At 45.9% G+C, this 18706-nt stretch overlaps 1 protein-coding gene across 4 annotated transcripts in view; it reads left to right on the top strand.

Annotated features, from left to right (window-relative positions):
- Positions 1-18706, top strand: part of MYO16 (myosin XVI) — a 709054-nt gene that overhangs the window by 580427 nt on the left and 109921 nt on the right. For all 4 annotated transcript variants that reach the window (XM_033949922.1, XM_033949923.1, XM_033949921.1 and 1 more), the window contains one exon: positions 9953-10049. In XM_033949922.1, coding sequence (XP_033805813.1) covers positions 9953-10049 — 97 coding nt within the window. The remainder of the gene's footprint in view (positions 1-9952; positions 10050-18706) is intronic.

Here is an 18706-nt window from a genome sequence, read left to right as displayed (position 1 = left end):
ACTAACTCACATTAAGAGCTCCTTTTACTAAGCTGCCGCACGCGCTAAACCCGCGCTATGCGGCTAGAGCTAACGCCAGCGCAATGCTGCCATCCACATCTAGCGCACGCGCTAAAAACGCTGTTGCAGCTTAGTAAAAGGAGCTTTAAATGTCATCTGCCATTTTGTTGCCTAGTTTCCCAGTCTCACATCAAGGTCCTTTTGCAATTTTTCACAATCCTTTTGCGATTTAACATCTGTGAACAATTTTGTGTCACAGGCAAATTTAATTATATAACTAGTTATTCCCATCTCTAGATCATTGATATATATGTTAAAAAGCAGCAGTCCTAGCACAGACCACTGGGGAACCCCACTAGTTACCCTTCTCCATTGAGAATATTGACCATTTAAACCAGTGGTCTCAAACTCAAACCCTTTGCAGGGCCACATTTTAGATTTATAGGTACTTGAAGGGCCTCAGGAAAAAAAAAATAGCTAATGTCTTATTAAAGAAATAACAATTTTGTATGAGGTAAAACTCTTTATAGTTTATAAATCTTTCCTTTTGGCTAAGTCTTAATAATAATATTGTAAATTATAGCTAAAGAGACATATGATCAAGAAACTGTTTTATTTTACTTTTGTGATTGATAAACATACCGAGGGCCTCAAAATAGTACCTGGCGGGCCACACGTGGCCCCCGGGACGCCAGTTTGAGACCACTGATTTATACCTACTCTCTTTTCTCTTTTTCAACCAGTTCTTAATCCATAATAAGACATTATCCCAGGACAAGCAGGCAGGTATTCTCACTAGTGGGTGATGTCATCCGACAGAGCCCCGATACGGACATCTTGCAAGCATGTCTTGCTTGAAGAAACTCAGAAGTTTCGAGATGCCCGCACCGCGCATGCGCCAGTGCCTTCCCGCCCGATGTACCGGGCGCGTCTCCTCAGTTCTTTTCTTTCCGCGGAGCTGAGAAGTTCTCTTCAATTCTGCGCTGACTGAAATTTCAGTATTTTGCCTTCTTTCCCCGCGTTTTATTGTTTTACTTACTTTCTTTGACTTTTATTTCTATTTAAAAAAAAAAAAAAAAAAAAGTTACAATTATTTCGTCCGGCGGTTCGGCCGGGCCGGCCTCGTGGCTGCGACCTAGCTCCTTCGACCTAGCAACGTCACTTTTCCGGCCTATGTCCCGGCCTATCACCGGTTTTAAAAAGTGCAGCAAGTGCCAGCGTGCGATTTCGTTGACGGACCCACACCGGCGCTGTCTTCAGTGTCTTGGTCCAGAACACGTTCCGAAATCGTGCCGGCCTTGTTCCACGCTCACAGCGCGCTCTTTTAAACGGCGCTGCTTACTTTGGGAGTCCATGTTTAAGATGGAGTCTTCTAAGGAGCCATCTGCTTCGACCTCGACAGATGTTTCACCGGTCTGTTCGAAGCCTGCATCTGCGACTCATGCATCGAGCATCGTGAAGCCAGCATCGTTCACACCGGCTTCTGCATCGAGTTCAGCATCGGTTCCTGCTCCCGTCTCCTCGGTTCAGGTACCGCCTTCCACTGTTCCTCCCGTGGTCATAAAAGTGCCCAAAGCTACCAAGCAGAAGCACTCGACCACGAAGGAACGCGATGACCGTGCAGGAGGACCCCCTTTCGGTGCGGATCCCTCCATATCGGCATCGCTTATATCCCTGCTCGAAGCTCAATTTGTTGAGCTCATGCGGACGATGGGACCGAGGCTTATCGCTAATATTCAGGGCGATACTACGGTCCCGGAGAGCGGTCCGCCCCCTCCTCCTCCTCCTCGTCGTTCGATTTCCCTGCTCGACGAGGGGGAGCGGCGGAGGGCGGCGGAACCCACTAGGCGGGCTTCCCTTTCTGACATGCCGCCTTTAGAGCCCATTACACCTCCACGTCACCAGGGTACTACATCGGCCCCTGATAATCGGAGTCCTGGGCATACTGCATCGCAGGAGGAGTTCTTTCGCACTCCATACCAGACTTGGGTGGCACTGCGTGAGTCGGCATCGTTGCCTCCCATGCGCTCCACTGCATCGAGTCCAATCCATTCCTTCGAGGCTTCAAGGGATCGATCGATGCATCGAAGATCACGTTCCCCATCCCGGCATCGGGAGGGGCATCGATCTCGACATTCTTCTAGACACTCCTCGCGTCATTCGGAGGTGTCTCCACAGAAGAAAATGCAGCGTATGGGATACTCATCCTCAGATTTATCCCAGCCAGAGGGACCGGAGTATGAAGAACCATCTACCTCATACTCTCCATGCCGCTCCCAGCTCTCCCTGGAACCGGAGGCTTCCACGTCTTCTAGTCCGTCTCGCCGGCCGGCCTTGGCGGACCAACTTTCCTTTTCATCCTTTCTCAGACAGATGGCGGATGACTTGGATGTGACCTTAGATACTGGGTCGAAGTACTCTAAGGAGTATCTGGACACCATGCATTTACCTCATCCTCCGGCGGAGACACTTCGGCTTCCCCTGCATAAGTTACTTGACCAGACTCTCATGCGGTGTTTGGAGACACCGTATTCCATACCTGCGGTACCTAGCAAGTTAGATGCTCGATACCGCATCGTGCACCACAAGGGGTTTGAGGGAGCTCAACTCTCTCATCAGTCCCTCCTAGTCGAGTCTTCCCTTAAACGTTCGCACCCCTCCCAAGTCTACGCTTCCGTGCCTCCTGGCAGGGAAGGGAGAACGATGGATAAGTTTGGTAGACGTATCTATCAAAATTCAATGATGGCGACTCGAGTGCTCAATTACAATTTTTTCTTCTCGTCCTATTTGGATTTTTTCTTGCCGGTACTCCGCAAGTTCACACCTTTCATCGATGCTGAGGCTCGGTTTCAGTTTGAGGAGGTGGTGGCGACCCTGTCCCAGTTGCGCCTCCAATTGATGCAATCCTCCTATGATGCTTTCGAGCTCTCGGCTCGTGCTGCGGCCTGCTCGGTCGCCATGCGTCGACTGGCTTGGCTTCGCACCATTGATATGGATCCGAATCTCCAAGACAGACTTGCAAATGTGCCTTGTGCGGGAGCGGATCTGTTCGATGAGTCTGTCGAGACTGTTACTAAAAAACTGTCAGACCACGAAAAATCTTTCCAGTCTATCATGAGGCCTAAGCCTAAACCACAACAGTCTCGTCCTTCTAGACCGCCTATAATCTACCAAAGGCGTTATCAACCGAGGCAGGCCCCTCCTGCGAGACAGCCTGCAAAGCGACAGCCGCCTCAGAAGACTCAGCAAAAGCCTCAGATGCCGGCTGCTCCCAAGGCTACTCAGCCTTTTTGACTCTCCTCCAGGGAGCATAACCGATCTCGTTCTGTCTACCCCATATTTTCCCATAGGGGGTCGCCTCCATCATTTTTGTCATCGATGGGAGGCGATCACCACGGACCTCTGGGTCCTCTCCATCGTAAGAGAGGGATACTCTCTTCATTTCCAACGGGTTCCCCCGGACCATCCTCCAAGAGAGTATCCTTCCAACTCCACACAGACCGCTCTTCTTCTCCAGGAAGCTCAGGCTTTGCTCCGGCTTCGGGCCGTCGAGCCGGTACCGGTAGATCAACGAAACCAGGGGTTTTACTCCCGGTACTTTCTGGTCCCGAAGAAGACGGGCGATCTGCGTCCCATTTTGGACCTTCGGGTCCTCAACAAGTTTTTGGTCAGGGAACGGTTCCGCATGCTGACCCTTGCCTCTCTTTATCCCCTCATCGAGCAGAACGATTGGTTATGCTCTCTGGACCTCAAGGAGGCCTACACTCACATCCCGATTCATCCGGCCTCCCGCAAGTTCCTCAGATTCCGGGTGGGACATCTGCATCTGCAGTATCGAGTGCTTCCCTTCGGCCTCTCTTCGTCGCCCAGAGTCTTCACGAAGTGTCTGGTAGTGGTGGCCGCTGCACTCCGGAACATGGGTCTCCAGGTGTTCCCATACCTCGACGACTGGCTCATCAAGGCCCCGTCCGCTCCCAAGGTCATTTCGGCGACCTTGACTACCATTTGTTTTCTGCAGAGCTTGGGCTTCGAGATCAACTTTCCAAAGTCCCATCTTCAGCCCACCCAGTCTCTCCCCTTCATAGGGGCTGTCCTGGATACCATTCAACTTCGAGCATTCCTTCCTCCTCCACGCTTACATGCTCTTCTTCTACTCTGCCAGTCAGTGTCTTCTCGCCAATCCATCTCAGCGAGACACATGATGGTCCTTTTAGGCCACATGGCATCTACAGTTCATGTGACGCCTTTTGCCAGACTACATCTCAGGATCCCTCAATGGACTCTGGCATCTCAGTGGACTCAGGTGTCCGACCCGTTATCTCGTCACATTGTGGTCACTCCTGCTCTACGGCAGTCTCTTCTCTGGTGGATGACCTCTTCGAATCTATCCAGAGGTTTGCTGTTTCATTCTCCTCCCCATCAGAAAGTTCTAACGACCGATTCATCGAACTATGCATGGGGGGCCCATCTGGATGGTCTTCGCACTCAGGGGTTCTGGACCAGTGCGGAACGACTCCATCAAATCAATCTTCTGGAGCTCAGGGCCATCTTCAATGCTCTCCAAGCTTTTCAACATCTGCTTCACGACATGGTGGTCCTTATTCGCACAGACAATCAGGTCGCCATGTATTATGTCAACAAACAAGGGGGCACGGGCTCGGCCCCTCTTTGTCAGGAAGCTCTTCGAGTCTGGGATTGGGCGGTTCGCCACAACACCTTCCTCAGAGCAGTCTACATTCAGGGGAAGGACAACGTCTTGGCAGACAAATTGAGTCGTCTACTTCAACCTCACGAATGGACGCTCCACTCCGACCCCCTTCATCAGATCTTTGCTCAGTGGGGGACACCTCAGATAGACCTCTTTGCAGCCCCCCACAACTTCAAGCTGCCTCAATTTTGCTCCAGGATCTACACTCCTCATCGCCTAGAGGCAGATGCTTTTCTGCTGGATTGGAGCAAACGTTTCCTATATGCGTTTCCTCCTTTTCCTCTCATTCAAAAGACTCTAGTCAAATTGAGATTAGACCATGCCACCATGATTCTGATTGCTCCTCGGTGGCCCAGACAACCTTGGTTCTCCCTTCTACTTCAACTCAGCAGCAGGGAGCCAGTACTTCTTCCAGTGTTTCCTTCACTACTCACTCAACATCAAGGTTCACTACTTCATCCCAATCTGCAGTCCCTCCACCTGACAGCTTGGTTCCTTTCAACATAACTCCTCACCAGTTCTCTCAAGCAGTGAGGGAGGTCTTGGAGGCTTCCAGGAAGCCTGCTACTCGACAATGCTATTCCCAAAAATGGACTAGATTCTCTTCCTGGTGTATTTCCAATGCCACGGAACCTCAGCGAGCTTCCCTATCTTCTGTATTGGATTATCTTCTACACCTGTCCCAGTCTGGCCTCAAGTCTACCTCTATACGAGTCCACCTGAGTGCTATTGCGGCTTTCCATCAGCCTCTACAAGGGAAACCTTTGTCTGCTCATCCTGTGGTTTCCAAATTTATGAAAGGACTTTTTCATGTCAACCCTCCTCTCAAACCTCCTCCTGTGGTTTGGGATCTCAATGTTGTCCTGTCTCATCTTATGAAGCCTCCGTTTGAACCTCTCAACACGGCTCCACTCAAGTATCTCACCTGGAAGGTGGTTTTTCTAGTGGCCCTCACGTCAGCTCGTCGGGTCAGTGAGCTTCAGGCCCTAGTGGCGGATCCACCGTTCACCGTATTCCATCATGACAAGGTGGTTCTCCGTACTCATCCAAAATTCTTACCTAAAGTGGTCTCTGAATTTCACATCAACCAATCCATCGTGCTTCCGGTGTTCTTTCCAAAGCCTCATTCTCATCCTGGGGAATCTGCTTTGCACACTCTGGACTGTAAACGTGCTCTAGCTTTCTACTTGGATCGCACAAAGCCACACAGAACTGCTCCTCAACTTTTCGTCTCCTTTGATCCAAACAAGTTGGGACGACCGGTATCGAAGCGCACCATCTCCAACTGGATGGCGGCTTGTATCTCTTCCTGCTATGCCCAGGCTGGATTATCCCTTCCCTGTAAGGTCACAGCCCATAAGGTCAGAGCAATGGCAGCCTCTGTAGCCTTCCTCAGATCGACACCGATTGAGGAGATTTGTAAGGCTGCCACTTGGTCCTCGGTTCATACATTCACCTCTCATTATTGTCTGGATACTTTCTCCAGACGGGATGGACAGTTTGGCCAAACAGTGTTACAAAATTTGTTCTCTTAAGTTGCCAACTCTCCCACCATCCCATTGGGGTTAGCTTGGAGGTCACCCACTAGTGAGAATACCTGCCTGCTTGTCCTGGGATAAAGCAATGTTACTTACCGTAACAGTTGTTATCCAGGGACAGCAGGCAGCTATTCTCACGTCCCACCCACCTCCCCTGGGTTGGCTTCTCAGGCTAGCTACCTGAACTGAGGAGACGCGCCCGGTACATCGGGCGGGAAGGCACTGGCGCATGCGCGGTGCGGGCATCTCGAAACTTCTGAGTTTCTTCAAGCAAGACATGCTTGCAAGATGTCCGTATCGGGGCTCTGTCGGATGACATCACCCACTAGTGAGAATAGCTGCCTGCTGTCCCTGGATAACAACTGTTACGGTAAGTAACATTGCTTTACCTCCTGTTCCATGACATTTTAATTTCCTCAGAAGTCTTTCATGAGGTACTTTATAAAATGCCTTTTGAAAATCCAACTACACAATATCAGTCGGCTCACCTTTATCCACATGTTCATTCATCCCTTCAAAGAAATGTAGTACATTGGTGAGGCAAGATTTCCCTTGATGAAATCCATGTTGGCTTTCTCTCATTAATCCATGCTCTTGTATATATTCTGTCATTTTGTTTGTTGTTTTAATTATTGCTACTGTGATGTGCCGGCTAGCAACAAAAAATAATATTTTCTTGCCATTGTATTGCTTTGTATTTTTTATCTATTCCCTGATGCCTTTAAAAAAAAAAAAAAAAAAAAAAACACCTTTCTTTTACTTTGCTTCCAATCTCACCTCTTCTTTTCTTTCTAAAAGTCATTATTTTATGTCCCAATTTTATGCATATTTCATTTAATTTTTCTTTCACTTCTATCTTTTTTGCGTGTGTTCCATTTACTTCTAGATTGTTCTGACCTCTCTTATCTTTACTTTTCTTGTTTCCTTCTTCTATTATAACAGCAAGAGAAAATATACAGTTATTTCTGTTTGTATTTTGCTCTTGGCTGTTCCTAAAAGCTATCACTTCATATGTCCAGTGATAGCTGGCAGCTTTCCTTAGCTGACAGTTTTACAAAAAGTACATGATTAGTGCTGTGGTTTTTTACTTTCAGCTACCTGCAACCCTAGTTAATTACACTAGCTGCACTTTTGACCTCTTGTTTTGTCCTGTGTGAGCTTCCTGTACCTGCTTTGTGAAGGGAAATTCAAGGAGAAATTCAAAGGGACTCAGCCACTATGGCACCACTAACTGTCAGGGGCTCATGTCAAGGCTTCTGGTAATTTCTGGAATAAGACCCAATTAGAAGCCAAAATAGTTCTTGGATTTTCTGAAGGTGGTGGGCTAGTGGCAGTGGTTATACCCCCAAAGATGATTTAAGCTCTGATCTTTGACACCAAAATTGCCTTTGGAATATGTTCCGCCACCGACTATATATGCTGAGAGAGAGTCCCTTCATTGCCTATGGCTGAAACCTGTCTATACCACCCAGGCTAGACATTATAGGCACTTGCTAGAGGAACAAGGAATCAGAGACTGAGGCAAATTCCAGGTCTCAAACCTGGTGCTGGCTTGCTTTAGTGGGAAGATGTGGGGACCATTTTCACCCCATGGAGTCTCATTGGAAGGAGTTAAGGCAGGGGGTGTCAAACTCAATCACATAAGGGGCCGAAATCTAAAACTTAGGCTAAGTCGCGGGCCAAATTTTTTATTAACATACTTAGGGGTCCTTTTATTAAGATACGCTAACCGATTTAGCACGCGCTAAATGCGCACCTTAATAAAAGGACCCCTTAGTCTTAGTAGAAGTATAGGATTACAACCTCGCCAACCTTGGCTCTGTGATATAAACAAAATAAATAAAAAATACTTTTTCTCTCTCTTTTAGGTCCTAGTTCATGCCTGCTGTCTAACACCAGCTCTGGCAGGATACACATTTCAAATCTGACATATTGTAATCACAAAACAGAAAATAAAATTATTTTTTCTACCTTTTGTTGTCTGGTCATTATTCAAATCATGTTGTGGTCCCAGGCTCTGGTTGTCTTCTGATAACTCACTTGCCAGGGTCTCCTTCTTTATTCTTCCCTTCCCTCCCCTGGAGGTCTGGCATCTCCCTTTTTCCTCGTCTCAGTTTTCTGCCCACAGAATTTCCCTGCTTATTTCTGTGCTTCCCTTTGCTAACTCCGCTCTGGAAAGTTTCCCTGGGCAGGCCAGACACTGTTCCCTTCAGCAAGGATCGTGCAAGGATTGAAAGCTGGCCACCAATCTACCCAGCACTCACCGCAGGGTACAGGCCCATACTCACTCCAGCATTGATTCACACCCAGTAGCGTGCGACCGCAACTCCCAGCAATGGCTCCAACTCCTCACAATCACACACAAGCCCCATTGTCCTCTCACTCCTCCCCCTTTCCGGCTTAACCAGCAATACTTCCCCACCTTCCCCCCACAACACACAACCACCCTCTCACCCGGCTTCCCAGTCTCACATTAAAGCAGCCTGCAGAGGATCACTGATCAGTTGTAGCAATCCTAGCAGGCTGCCTTTGGCCTCTGCAACACATTCCCTCTACCGCGGTCCCGCCCGTTCACTGACGTACGGGACCGTCGCAGATGGAACTTGCTGATGAGGCTATAGCAGCCTGTTGGGATCGCTACAGCTGAACAGCAATCCTGTGCAGGCTGCTGTAATGTGAGACCAGAAAGCCACGTGAGCCTACAGCTGATGCAACGCTGATGGGTAAAAAAAATGTCTGCGGCGGGCCAGCATAAGTGCAAATTGGTAATTGTCTGGCGTACCAAATTTTATTACAACACGGGCCAGAGTTTGACATGGCTGAGTTAAGGGGAAACTCAGGCTGCAGTGGCGTAGTTAAGGGGGAGTGGCAGGGGGCAGTCCACCCCGTGCATGGTCTTGGTAAGGGCACCTGTCCTCTTCTATACCCCCATCGCCTTCAACCCCCCCTGCTGCGCGCCCCTTCTCTTCCCCCCATACCTTTTTAATTTTCCCTGCACGAGCAGTATTATGAACTTGCTGCCCGTGTCGGTGTTGCCTCTCTCTGATGTCACCTCCGGGCCCAGTAGAATTTATGCATGCTACTTTATAGAAAGTTATATGTGTAAATTCTAATTAATTCCAATCAATGCCAATAATTGCTTCTTAATTGGCAGTTATTAGTGCTGATTGGTTTGTTAATCAATTAAGTTGTACGGAAAACGACAATGGGCACAGATGTGCTCATGTAACTTTGGTTGTAATATATAGAATCTGGAGTTCATGGCATGTTTAACTGCATGCACCCATGTATAGACTTGCCTCCCTAATTAGGATTTTGAGGAAATGTCCGGGGGTCCAAAACCCAGCACTTTTTTCCTTGTTTTGAAAATAAATCACATGGGGAGGCGGCATCCGTGCCTGCGCAGATGCAATGCGGTGATGTCACGCGCATGCCCGGATGCGGGCAATGTTATTGCATCGCATGCGCGAATGCCTTCTTGCCCGATGAACATGCAGCGGGGGGGCGGGGCTGGGGGCAAAGCTGGACAGGGGCAGGGATGGGTAAAACTGGGTGGGCCCAGGGGCGGGTCTAGGGGGTTCAGATTTTACTGACGTAAAATCCGGTAACCCTATCCCTAATGCATACTAATAATGTCCATCCCTATTGCCTTGGCTTTATATTCCACTATCATTTTGATCTCTTCTGTCTGTTCTGTCTTTTTCAGATGGGAGTTCGAAAAGTGTTTCTGAAGTATGGGCAAGCTGACCATCTCAACATCATGTGTCTTCAGCTGCAAAGGAAAATTCTAACCTGCCAAAAAGGTGACAAGTACAGACAAATATCTGAGAGAGAGTGGGGTAGTGGTTAGAGCTACAGCCTCAGCATGCTAAGGTTGTAGGTTCAAGCCTTGCACTGCTCCCTGTAACCTTGGGTAAGTTACTTAATCCTCCACTGCCCCAGGTACATTAGATAGATTGTGAGCCCACAAGATAATAGAGAAAATACTTGAAGTACCTTTATGTAAACCATTTTGAGTGTGGTTGTAGAACTACAAAAAGGAGGTATAAAATCCCCTTCCATCTCCCCTAAAATGGAATGGAGCTTTGATGCTAGAACATTTAGCTAGTCTGAGTCTTTCAACTAGTAGAAACTTCTACAATATATTTATTTCATCTTTAGTTTCATTCAGGGTTAGTAACTGGTGCATTAAGGCGGTACCAGAAGACTAACGTTAAGAGAAAGAGGTGCCATTTTGGAGGCAGGTGCTGACTCGGGGGGCAGTAAAGGAAGATCGCTGCTGTCTGTGCAGGTTAATCTGCCTATTGCTGAGCCCCAGGAGGTCATAGGTAGAGGAGGGCAGGGGTCAGAGGTAGGATGGATTTTTACGTTGGTGCAAGTTTTGACTGTTGGGGCAGGGATTAATGTTGGAGAGGGCTTTGGCTGTCAAGGATTGGGCTATCATGACAGGATGTGGGCTGTTGCTGTTGGGAGAGAGCTGCATCTGGAAGAGGAATTGGATTGGGGTTGTGGGGGGGATTCCAACAAGCAGGTAGGGGAAACAGAAGTCAGAATTCAGGATCATTGAACATTGGGAAAGGAGATCATGAGGCCACAGGGTCACATTGCTGTGGTATTCTTCAGGTCTGCAACCTTGCTACTGGACTGCCAATATCGCAACTGCATTTACTGCCTTTTTTTGAAAGAGGCAGCAAGTGCAGCTGCACTATCATCAGCTATGACAACTAGCACATACTACTGACTTGTTTGCTAGCTGTCACCAAAAGTTATGGTTCTGCTCTGCCCCTGTGACATGCACCCAATGCATTAAGCAGCTAGTACAAATTTTTGCCGTGTTGGCTGTTTTAACATGCATTAGAGGACAGCACAGTAAAGCCCTCACTAGTTGCTAAATGCAGCTTAATTAAAGGGACTTTAAGGCCCTATTTTACTAAGCTGACCGGGGGTGCTAAATGCTCTGATGCTCATAGGAATTCTAGGAGTGTTGGAGCAGCATTAGGACATTTAGTGCTCCGAGTCATGGTAGAATCCTTTACCGTGGCTTAGTAAAAGCAGGAAGGGGAGAGAGGGGGGTAAAAGAAAAGGATTTTTTGTAATTCTGATTTCTCCCTTTGTGTTGTTTCCTTACAGTAATTTCTGTGTCTCCTCATAATGTGGGCAATTTCTTTTGAAATTGTTACCTGAGTTTTTTTATTATTATAAATTATATTGATTTGTTTTTAATTACAATTATTTAGAAAACAATTACAGGCATTTTGAAGATAAATAAAAAAATGATTTTACACATGTTAACCTATGAATTAACATGTGTACATTCAACTAATGTGTATTAATAATTTTAATGTGTGTCAAATATATTTAGTAAAACAAATATTTTAAAAAATGAATGCTTGGAAATTGGATAAAAAATGAACTGAAAATGTGTTGCCAGAAGGACTATGAGGTCGATCCTCATAGGGTTTGTTTTACTAAAGCTGAAGCAAAAGGGGCCTTAGTACGCTGCTTACACGTATCTTTCCCATGCGCAAAACCCCTTGTGTCATGGCCGGGAAAATATTTTGCATTTCCATTTTTCCACAATTAATGGCTCATTTCCACAATTAATGGCTCACACTGAACTTGAAAAGCGAGAAACAACAACGACGGTGACTTCTTGGTGCTCAGTCACGTTATTTTACACTTAAGACTCGACATGATCGCATTTCGGCCTAAAGAGGCCTGCCTTAGGAGTCTAGATGTTTAATTGGGAAGTAGATAGTGACAGAATACCATGGATGATCGATATCAGTATTATATGAAGTTACTTTCAGGTTGATGATGCAGAGATGCTTAATAAAATGATACTTAAGAAATACTGTGGTGTTTAATAGTAGGAAACGCAAATGTCAAGTTATGATGTATGTGTGCTGCTATCAACACAAGAACGAACTTTCAAAACACTATTGTGTCGAGACACTGTATAATAAAGCAACTGAGCACCAAGAAGTCACCTTCATTGTTGTTTCTAGCTTTCCAAATTCTGTGAAGGCGGTATCTCCTGTTCTTCTGAGACCTCGCACTAATCTTGCCATTAGCATGTAGTCATCGAACAAAGTTACTGCAGAAGCCCTTACCGACACCTATTTTCTAGATGGTAAGGGCCCATGCGCTAACACCACACGAATCGATTAGCATACAGCAATGCCTCACACGCTAAATTATTGTAAAACCTTCTTCATGGGCTATTAATTCAATACAATATATAAGAAAAATATTGTATAATATTGACAGCTAAGTGTTCTATCTAATAGTTTGAAGTCATAGTTGAGATGTAATAAATGGGATGAGAAGGGTTTTTTAATGCCTATGATGAAAAGTTAAGCTCTTTACAGTATGCTGTGAAGTTTGGAGCTCTTTGAGGCTTTTTCCTTCTCTCCCATGTCAGTTACACTTGGGGGATAGCATTTCTTTGATGTGTTTAACAATCGGTTTTTCCCAGCTCCCCACTTCATGTTATAGTTGATTACAATAAAACTCACATAGCTCATTTTCAACACCAAAAATTTAAGAGGGTACTTTTCTAATAGGGTGCCTAGTTAAAGGGAGTAGTGAAGGTACCTTTTAGGATAAGGCCCTCCATCAGTAGTGCAGAGACTTGAGCCAGAGACTGAAGAGATGTAAAAAGGCTTTTATTAAACAAGCATATATGCTGGACTTCTGGGCAGAACTGGCTGCATAAACAGAAGACCCTGAGGATCTCGGACGCAAAAGTTATATAGGGTCCTAACCAGTCCAAACCAGTTCTAACCAGCTCTGACCAAAAGGTAACAGCAGAGAGAAAAACAAAACCATAAATCCATCCTATAATCTATACATCAAGGCTAACTAACAGGCTAACATCCTGTTGCCTCCTTGCCGTGCCTGGCACTTAAGACAGATACATAGAACAGGCCTGTATGTATACGTGATTTCTCAGAGCAATAAAATGGAGTCACAGGTTGTTCTTTGTACTAATTATGACCCACTGATCTAAAATGGAATTTTCTTCATCTACACCGTGACCCAGCTATGTCAGCTAGCTAGGGATCCTTCATTCCCAACTTTTCTTCTGTAGGCTAGCTGACTAGCTGGGTTATGGGAGGTCAGGGCCATCTGTATCAGAAGTGGGGACTGGGTGATAGGAGGAAAGGGCCAGGACTAGGGCGGTGGTACTTTTGTCAATCGTAGTCCTAATAGTACGGTTAAGGGTTTTCAATAAACATGGTAACAGGCAAGGAAGAACACAAAATATGACAGAGAATACCAGGAAAATTATGGTGAGGGCTTTAAAGAGTCCCGGTTTGGAGGCCCAATCAGTCAGTGAGTTGAGTCCAAACATATCAGCAGAAAAACCCTTCCAAGTCTGGACAGGAACGTGAGCTAATCTGGTAATCTTGTCTATGACCTCTTCAACCACAAATCCTTCATCATCCAGTTGTAGACAGCAGTTGGAAAAATTGAATTTTCCACATACCCCTCCTTCAGCGGCCAATAGATAGTCTAAGGCCAGTCGGTTCTGATAGATGGCGGTACGCATCATAGTGTTCGCTTTGGCCAGGGCTCCCAGGGCCCTAGCTGTTTCATTGGTGATAACTTCTAAAACCGCCTGCAGTCGTATTGAAGGATCCCTAGCTAGCTGACATAGCTGGGTCACGGTGTATATGAAGAAACTATCAGTGGGTCATAATTAGTACAAAGAACAACTTGTGACTCCATTTTATTGCTCTGAGAAATCACGTATGCATGCAGGCCTGTTCTTTGTATCTGTCTTGTACCAGGCACGGCCAGGAGGCAAAAGGATGTTGCTGTGAGTTAGCCTTGATGTATAGATTATAGGATGGATTTATGGTTTTGTTTTTCTCTCTGCTGTTACCTTTTGGTCAGAGCTGGTTAGAACTGGTTTGGACTGGTTAGGACGGACCCTATATAACTTTTGTGTCCGAGATCCTCAGGGTCTTCTGTTTATGCAGCCAGTTCTGCCCAGAAGTCCAGCATATATGCTTGTTTAATAAAAGCCTTTTTACATCTCTTCAGTCTCTGGCTCAAGTCTCTGCACTACTAACGGAGGGCCTTATCCTAAAAAGGTACCTTCATTTGGCGCAGCCGAACAGGGACTTGATCTACAGACTTGAGCCTGTTTGGCACGATCGTCTCCCTCGGAGGATTTCAAACCTTGCCTCCTACGAGACCCGTAATAGCCGGCATTAACCTGGTGGTTGACCAGGAACGGTTTCTCGTCGAAGACAACGGATTGCACCTCGAGAAGGAACGAATCGGTGGAGATTTCTGGCTCCTGGTTTTATTGTGCCGGTACCGGACCTGTCTTGGTAAGTGAGAAGTTGATTCCTTCTCTATCCTGTCTCTACCTCTTCTGTCTAGTAACTTCTTAATCCGTTGTGAAGCACAGAGAGGTATATAGGATTCTGGTTTCTGGAAATTGGAACTTTTGTTGGGTGCATATATAGATTGTATAATATGGGTCAGAGCACCACCGACCCCCTTCAGATCATGCTTAAATATTTTACAACTGCCTTTTCTGGCGATTATGGCGACCCTAAGATTTTTTATTGTTTTCTTCACCCTTATTTTTATTGTTGTCAAAGGCTTAGTATTTGGAATTTAATCAACTTTTTGTCATACTTGTCAAATTAATAAAACAAAAGCTCTGGGGACACCTGACAAGACACAGAGAACGAGAAATTGGTGATGTTGAGAAATTACCCGGGGAGATGGAAATAGCATTTAGGTTGGAAACCTGGGAAAAGTTGGTAAAGCAAGCCAGCATGATTGTTTTGCCGAAAGTTGCAGACAGGATAGTGTAAGTTGCTTAACAGGGTAAAATGCATGTGGATCAAGACAGAATTAAGAATGTGAGTTCGCACTGATGAACGAGAATAAGGACTGTGATTTTAGATATATGTTGCGTGCAGTGGATTTGTTACAGACAGTGAGTAATTTAAAGAAAGTTGAGCCAGATAGTTTACGTGTTCTCGCAGTTGTCAAAGTGTGTCTGCTGGTAATAAAAAAAGAAAAAAAAAAAAAAAGCAACCGTTTGTCAGACATGTGGGGTTTGTGTTGGGCACATCCCTGCCTTTGTATCCCAGTGTTGGGGGATTTAAAGTACAAGACTAACAATGATAGAGGTTAAGTATCCATATTTTTCTGAAAATTGAAATATTTGCTAAACATGGGCTTGATAATTCAAGTTCAAGTTTCAAGTTTTATTATTATTTGATGAATCGCCTATACAAACATTCTAAGCGCTGAACAATTTAAAAAAAAAAAAAAAAAAAAAAAAAACATTTTAGAGGACAAACAATTTTAAGACACAAGTACAAAGTTAAATAACAAAGTTTTTAAGAATTTTATAAAAGAGATAAGATCTTTTTCTTTTCTGATGTACAGTAGCAGTGCATTCCACGTTTGTGGCGCTGTAACAGAAAACATGTCATTTCTTCTTGTACCCATAATTTTTAAGGAAGGGACAGTTAATAAATCTTGTGATGATGATCGTAGAGAACGAGGGGCATAATAAGGAATGATCATTCTAGACATGAATTGAGGCTCATTGAAAGCTAGAACTTTAAAAACCAAGAATAATATCTTAAAAGTAATTCGGTGGCTAATAGGTAGCCAATGGGACTTAATCAATAGCGGTGTAATGTGGTCAACTTTTTTTTTTTTTCCTTTATGAATGAGTTTTATTGATAACGGATGGATTGAGATTACTTCTTTTGTGCTAACAGTCTCCCTTGCTTTCCCGTATTGTGTCTTTATCCTGGTGTTCTTTATGAATTCTTTCTTCCCATGCATGTTTGTATAAAGTGTTATTATCAATCAGATTCTAAATACAATTGGAAACAGAAATACCTTTCAAATAAACTTGGTAGCTCAAACTCCAGAGGAAGGGGGTAGTTATTATGTAAGGACAGTGCAGACTAAAGTAGCTACATCTAGTCTGCAGCAGTGCCCACTCCTCAGAGTGTAGCGGGACCCAGGTGGCAGACAAGGGTTCCAGGTCTGCCTGCAGGGAACATGGCTAAGTGACCTCAGGGGTGGTGTCAAGTTAAAATGTCTCTTCTTTGTCTTCGCAGTCATACATACAGAGCTGTTCTGGACCTGTTACAATGAGCCTTTTTCTACCCAGAGAAGGAGGACAATGTTCTGCTTTCAGTAACCTTGAAATGACCTTGCACTTAACATTTAACATGTTTCTTTTTTTTTCCTTTGAATTGACATTGCCATACTTCAGAATACCTCTATATTTAACATTGTACACTGTATCTTACTTTACCTAGTAAGTTTTGCTTATTTTTCAAGATTGAAGCACACCCTAGCAGTTGCGTCCCTGTCTGCCTTATGAATGTAATTGGCAGGGCACCAAGCCAGAGTGATCACATTCTTACGTTTTCTCTTTCGGATGTTCCAGTAACCATTAATAGATGCCTTTTATGATTATGTGATTATTATGCCATGTGTTATATCGCACTTTACTTTGCCACTGTGTGCACACAATTATGATTCGTGGTATGATGGACGTTTGTTTTTGTATAACTGTGCATTTCTCTGCAGATCTAAGTTCAGCTCTGAATCCTTGCCAGCTGGAAGAAAAGTTCCATGCCTTTTCTGTTTTCTATGTTTGTTTATGCCCTTTAATCTTTGTGTTGTCTATCTGTTTGGTTTGTGGGGTACCCCAAGGAAACCAACTATACCATTGGCCATTTTTGGAGATTTTTCTCTCCCTTTTTGCATTTTTGTTTTTTCCTATCTAAATTGCCTTTCTAGCTGTTCACGCCCACGCTGCCCTCTGGCGCCAGCGCTCCTTCCTCACCTCCTCTGGATCCCCTATCCAACACCACCAACTCATCCTGGACCTTTTGGATGCTATCCTGCTACCCTCCAAAGTTTCTATCATGCACTGCTGGGCCCACCGTCGCCTCCGTGATTTCATCAGCCGCGGTAATGCCTTGGCTGACCGCTCGGCTCGCCAGGCGGCCCTCCAAGGTCCGCCCACACCCCCTCTTCTGTTATCCCTTTCCTCCCCTCAACCTTTCCTTCATTCCCTTTCCCCCCAGTACACTGACCCCGAGCGCAAGTGGGCCACGCAGCAACCTGGCCATTGCACCCTCCCATCCGGATGGATTACTATACCCTCCTCCCACACATCCACCCCCCTCCTGTATGTTCCACAACTCCTGGCCCTCACTGTTGTCCACCGTGCACACGATTTTTCTCATGCCGGTAACCCAGCCCTCCGCACTCTTCTCCGACAGAATTTCTATATCCCGAATCTCTCTCAACTCATCTCCCATGTTCTGCTCCGCTGTGTCATTTGCCTCCGACACACCCCTCTTCTGTCAGACCCCCCCGTTCCTGGTCACCAGCCTATCGGTTCACACCCCATGCAAGTCCTCTCTACAGATTTTACCCACTTGCCCCCCTCCCATGGGTTCCGTTACCTCCTGGTTTTCATTGATTCCCACACTGGGTGGCCAGAGGCCTACCCAGTGCGCTCAGAGAAAAGTAGGGAAATAGTAAAGGCTTTACTCCATGACATCATCCCTCGCTATGGCCTGCCCCTAGTGATTGGCAGCGATAATGGCCCCGCCTATATATCACAAGTCACACAAGCTGTCTCTCGGGCTCTGCAAATCACCTGGAAATTACATGCGGCCTATCACCCCCAGAGCTCTGGCCAAGTTGAACGCATCAACAGAACTATTAAAACCCTCCTCGGAAAAGCGGCAGAGGAAAGCTGCCTGCCATGGCCCAAACTGATCCCTTCTGTTCTATTTCGCATCCGCTGTACCCCAGGTAAACGCAATCAGTTGTCCCCATTTGAGCTCATGTATGGCCGACCCCCGCCGATAGTCAGTCCAGACCCTGAGTCTCTTGAACAGATAGGGAATGCTATCACAGACGCAGAGATAAAGCAGCTAGGAAAGACCATTATGAAATTACAGAACTGGGTCATTTCTAGAGCCCCGCTACCAATTACAACCCCTGTCCACCTCTACAAACCTGGGGATCAAGTGTGGCTGAAAGTATGGAAGAAAGAACCGCTGAAACCCCTTTGGACAGGGCCTTTCACTGTCTTACTTGCTTCCCCCACAGCTGTCAAATTGTCCCGCCACGAGTCTTGGATTCACTACAGCCGTGTGAAGCCCGCTGCTGAGTATATTTGTGAAAAAGGGCCCACTGACCTTCAACTGAAAATCACACGGCTGCCCCACACTCTGGAAGAGTAATCACGCACGTCTGATCCGGAGATCTGACAAGATATTTAATATGAACTCTGTTGTATATTTACTGCTTGTGATTTACGTCTTGCCAACATTGTCCATGTCCCCTACCCCTCCCACGCCTGGGTGTGCCCCTTGTGTGGCACTAGTGGACAATGGGGGCAAAACGGAAAATGTTATTAGATTTCAAACTAATTATG

This window comes from Geotrypetes seraphini, chromosome 6 (genome assembly GCF_902459505.1).
Source record: "Geotrypetes seraphini chromosome 6, aGeoSer1.1, whole genome shotgun sequence".
In the NCBI taxonomy this organism is placed as follows: Eukaryota; Metazoa; Chordata; class Amphibia; order Gymnophiona; family Dermophiidae; genus Geotrypetes; species Geotrypetes seraphini.
The sequence above is the reverse complement of the archived record's forward strand: the minus strand, read 5'-3'. Positions and strand labels throughout refer to the sequence as shown.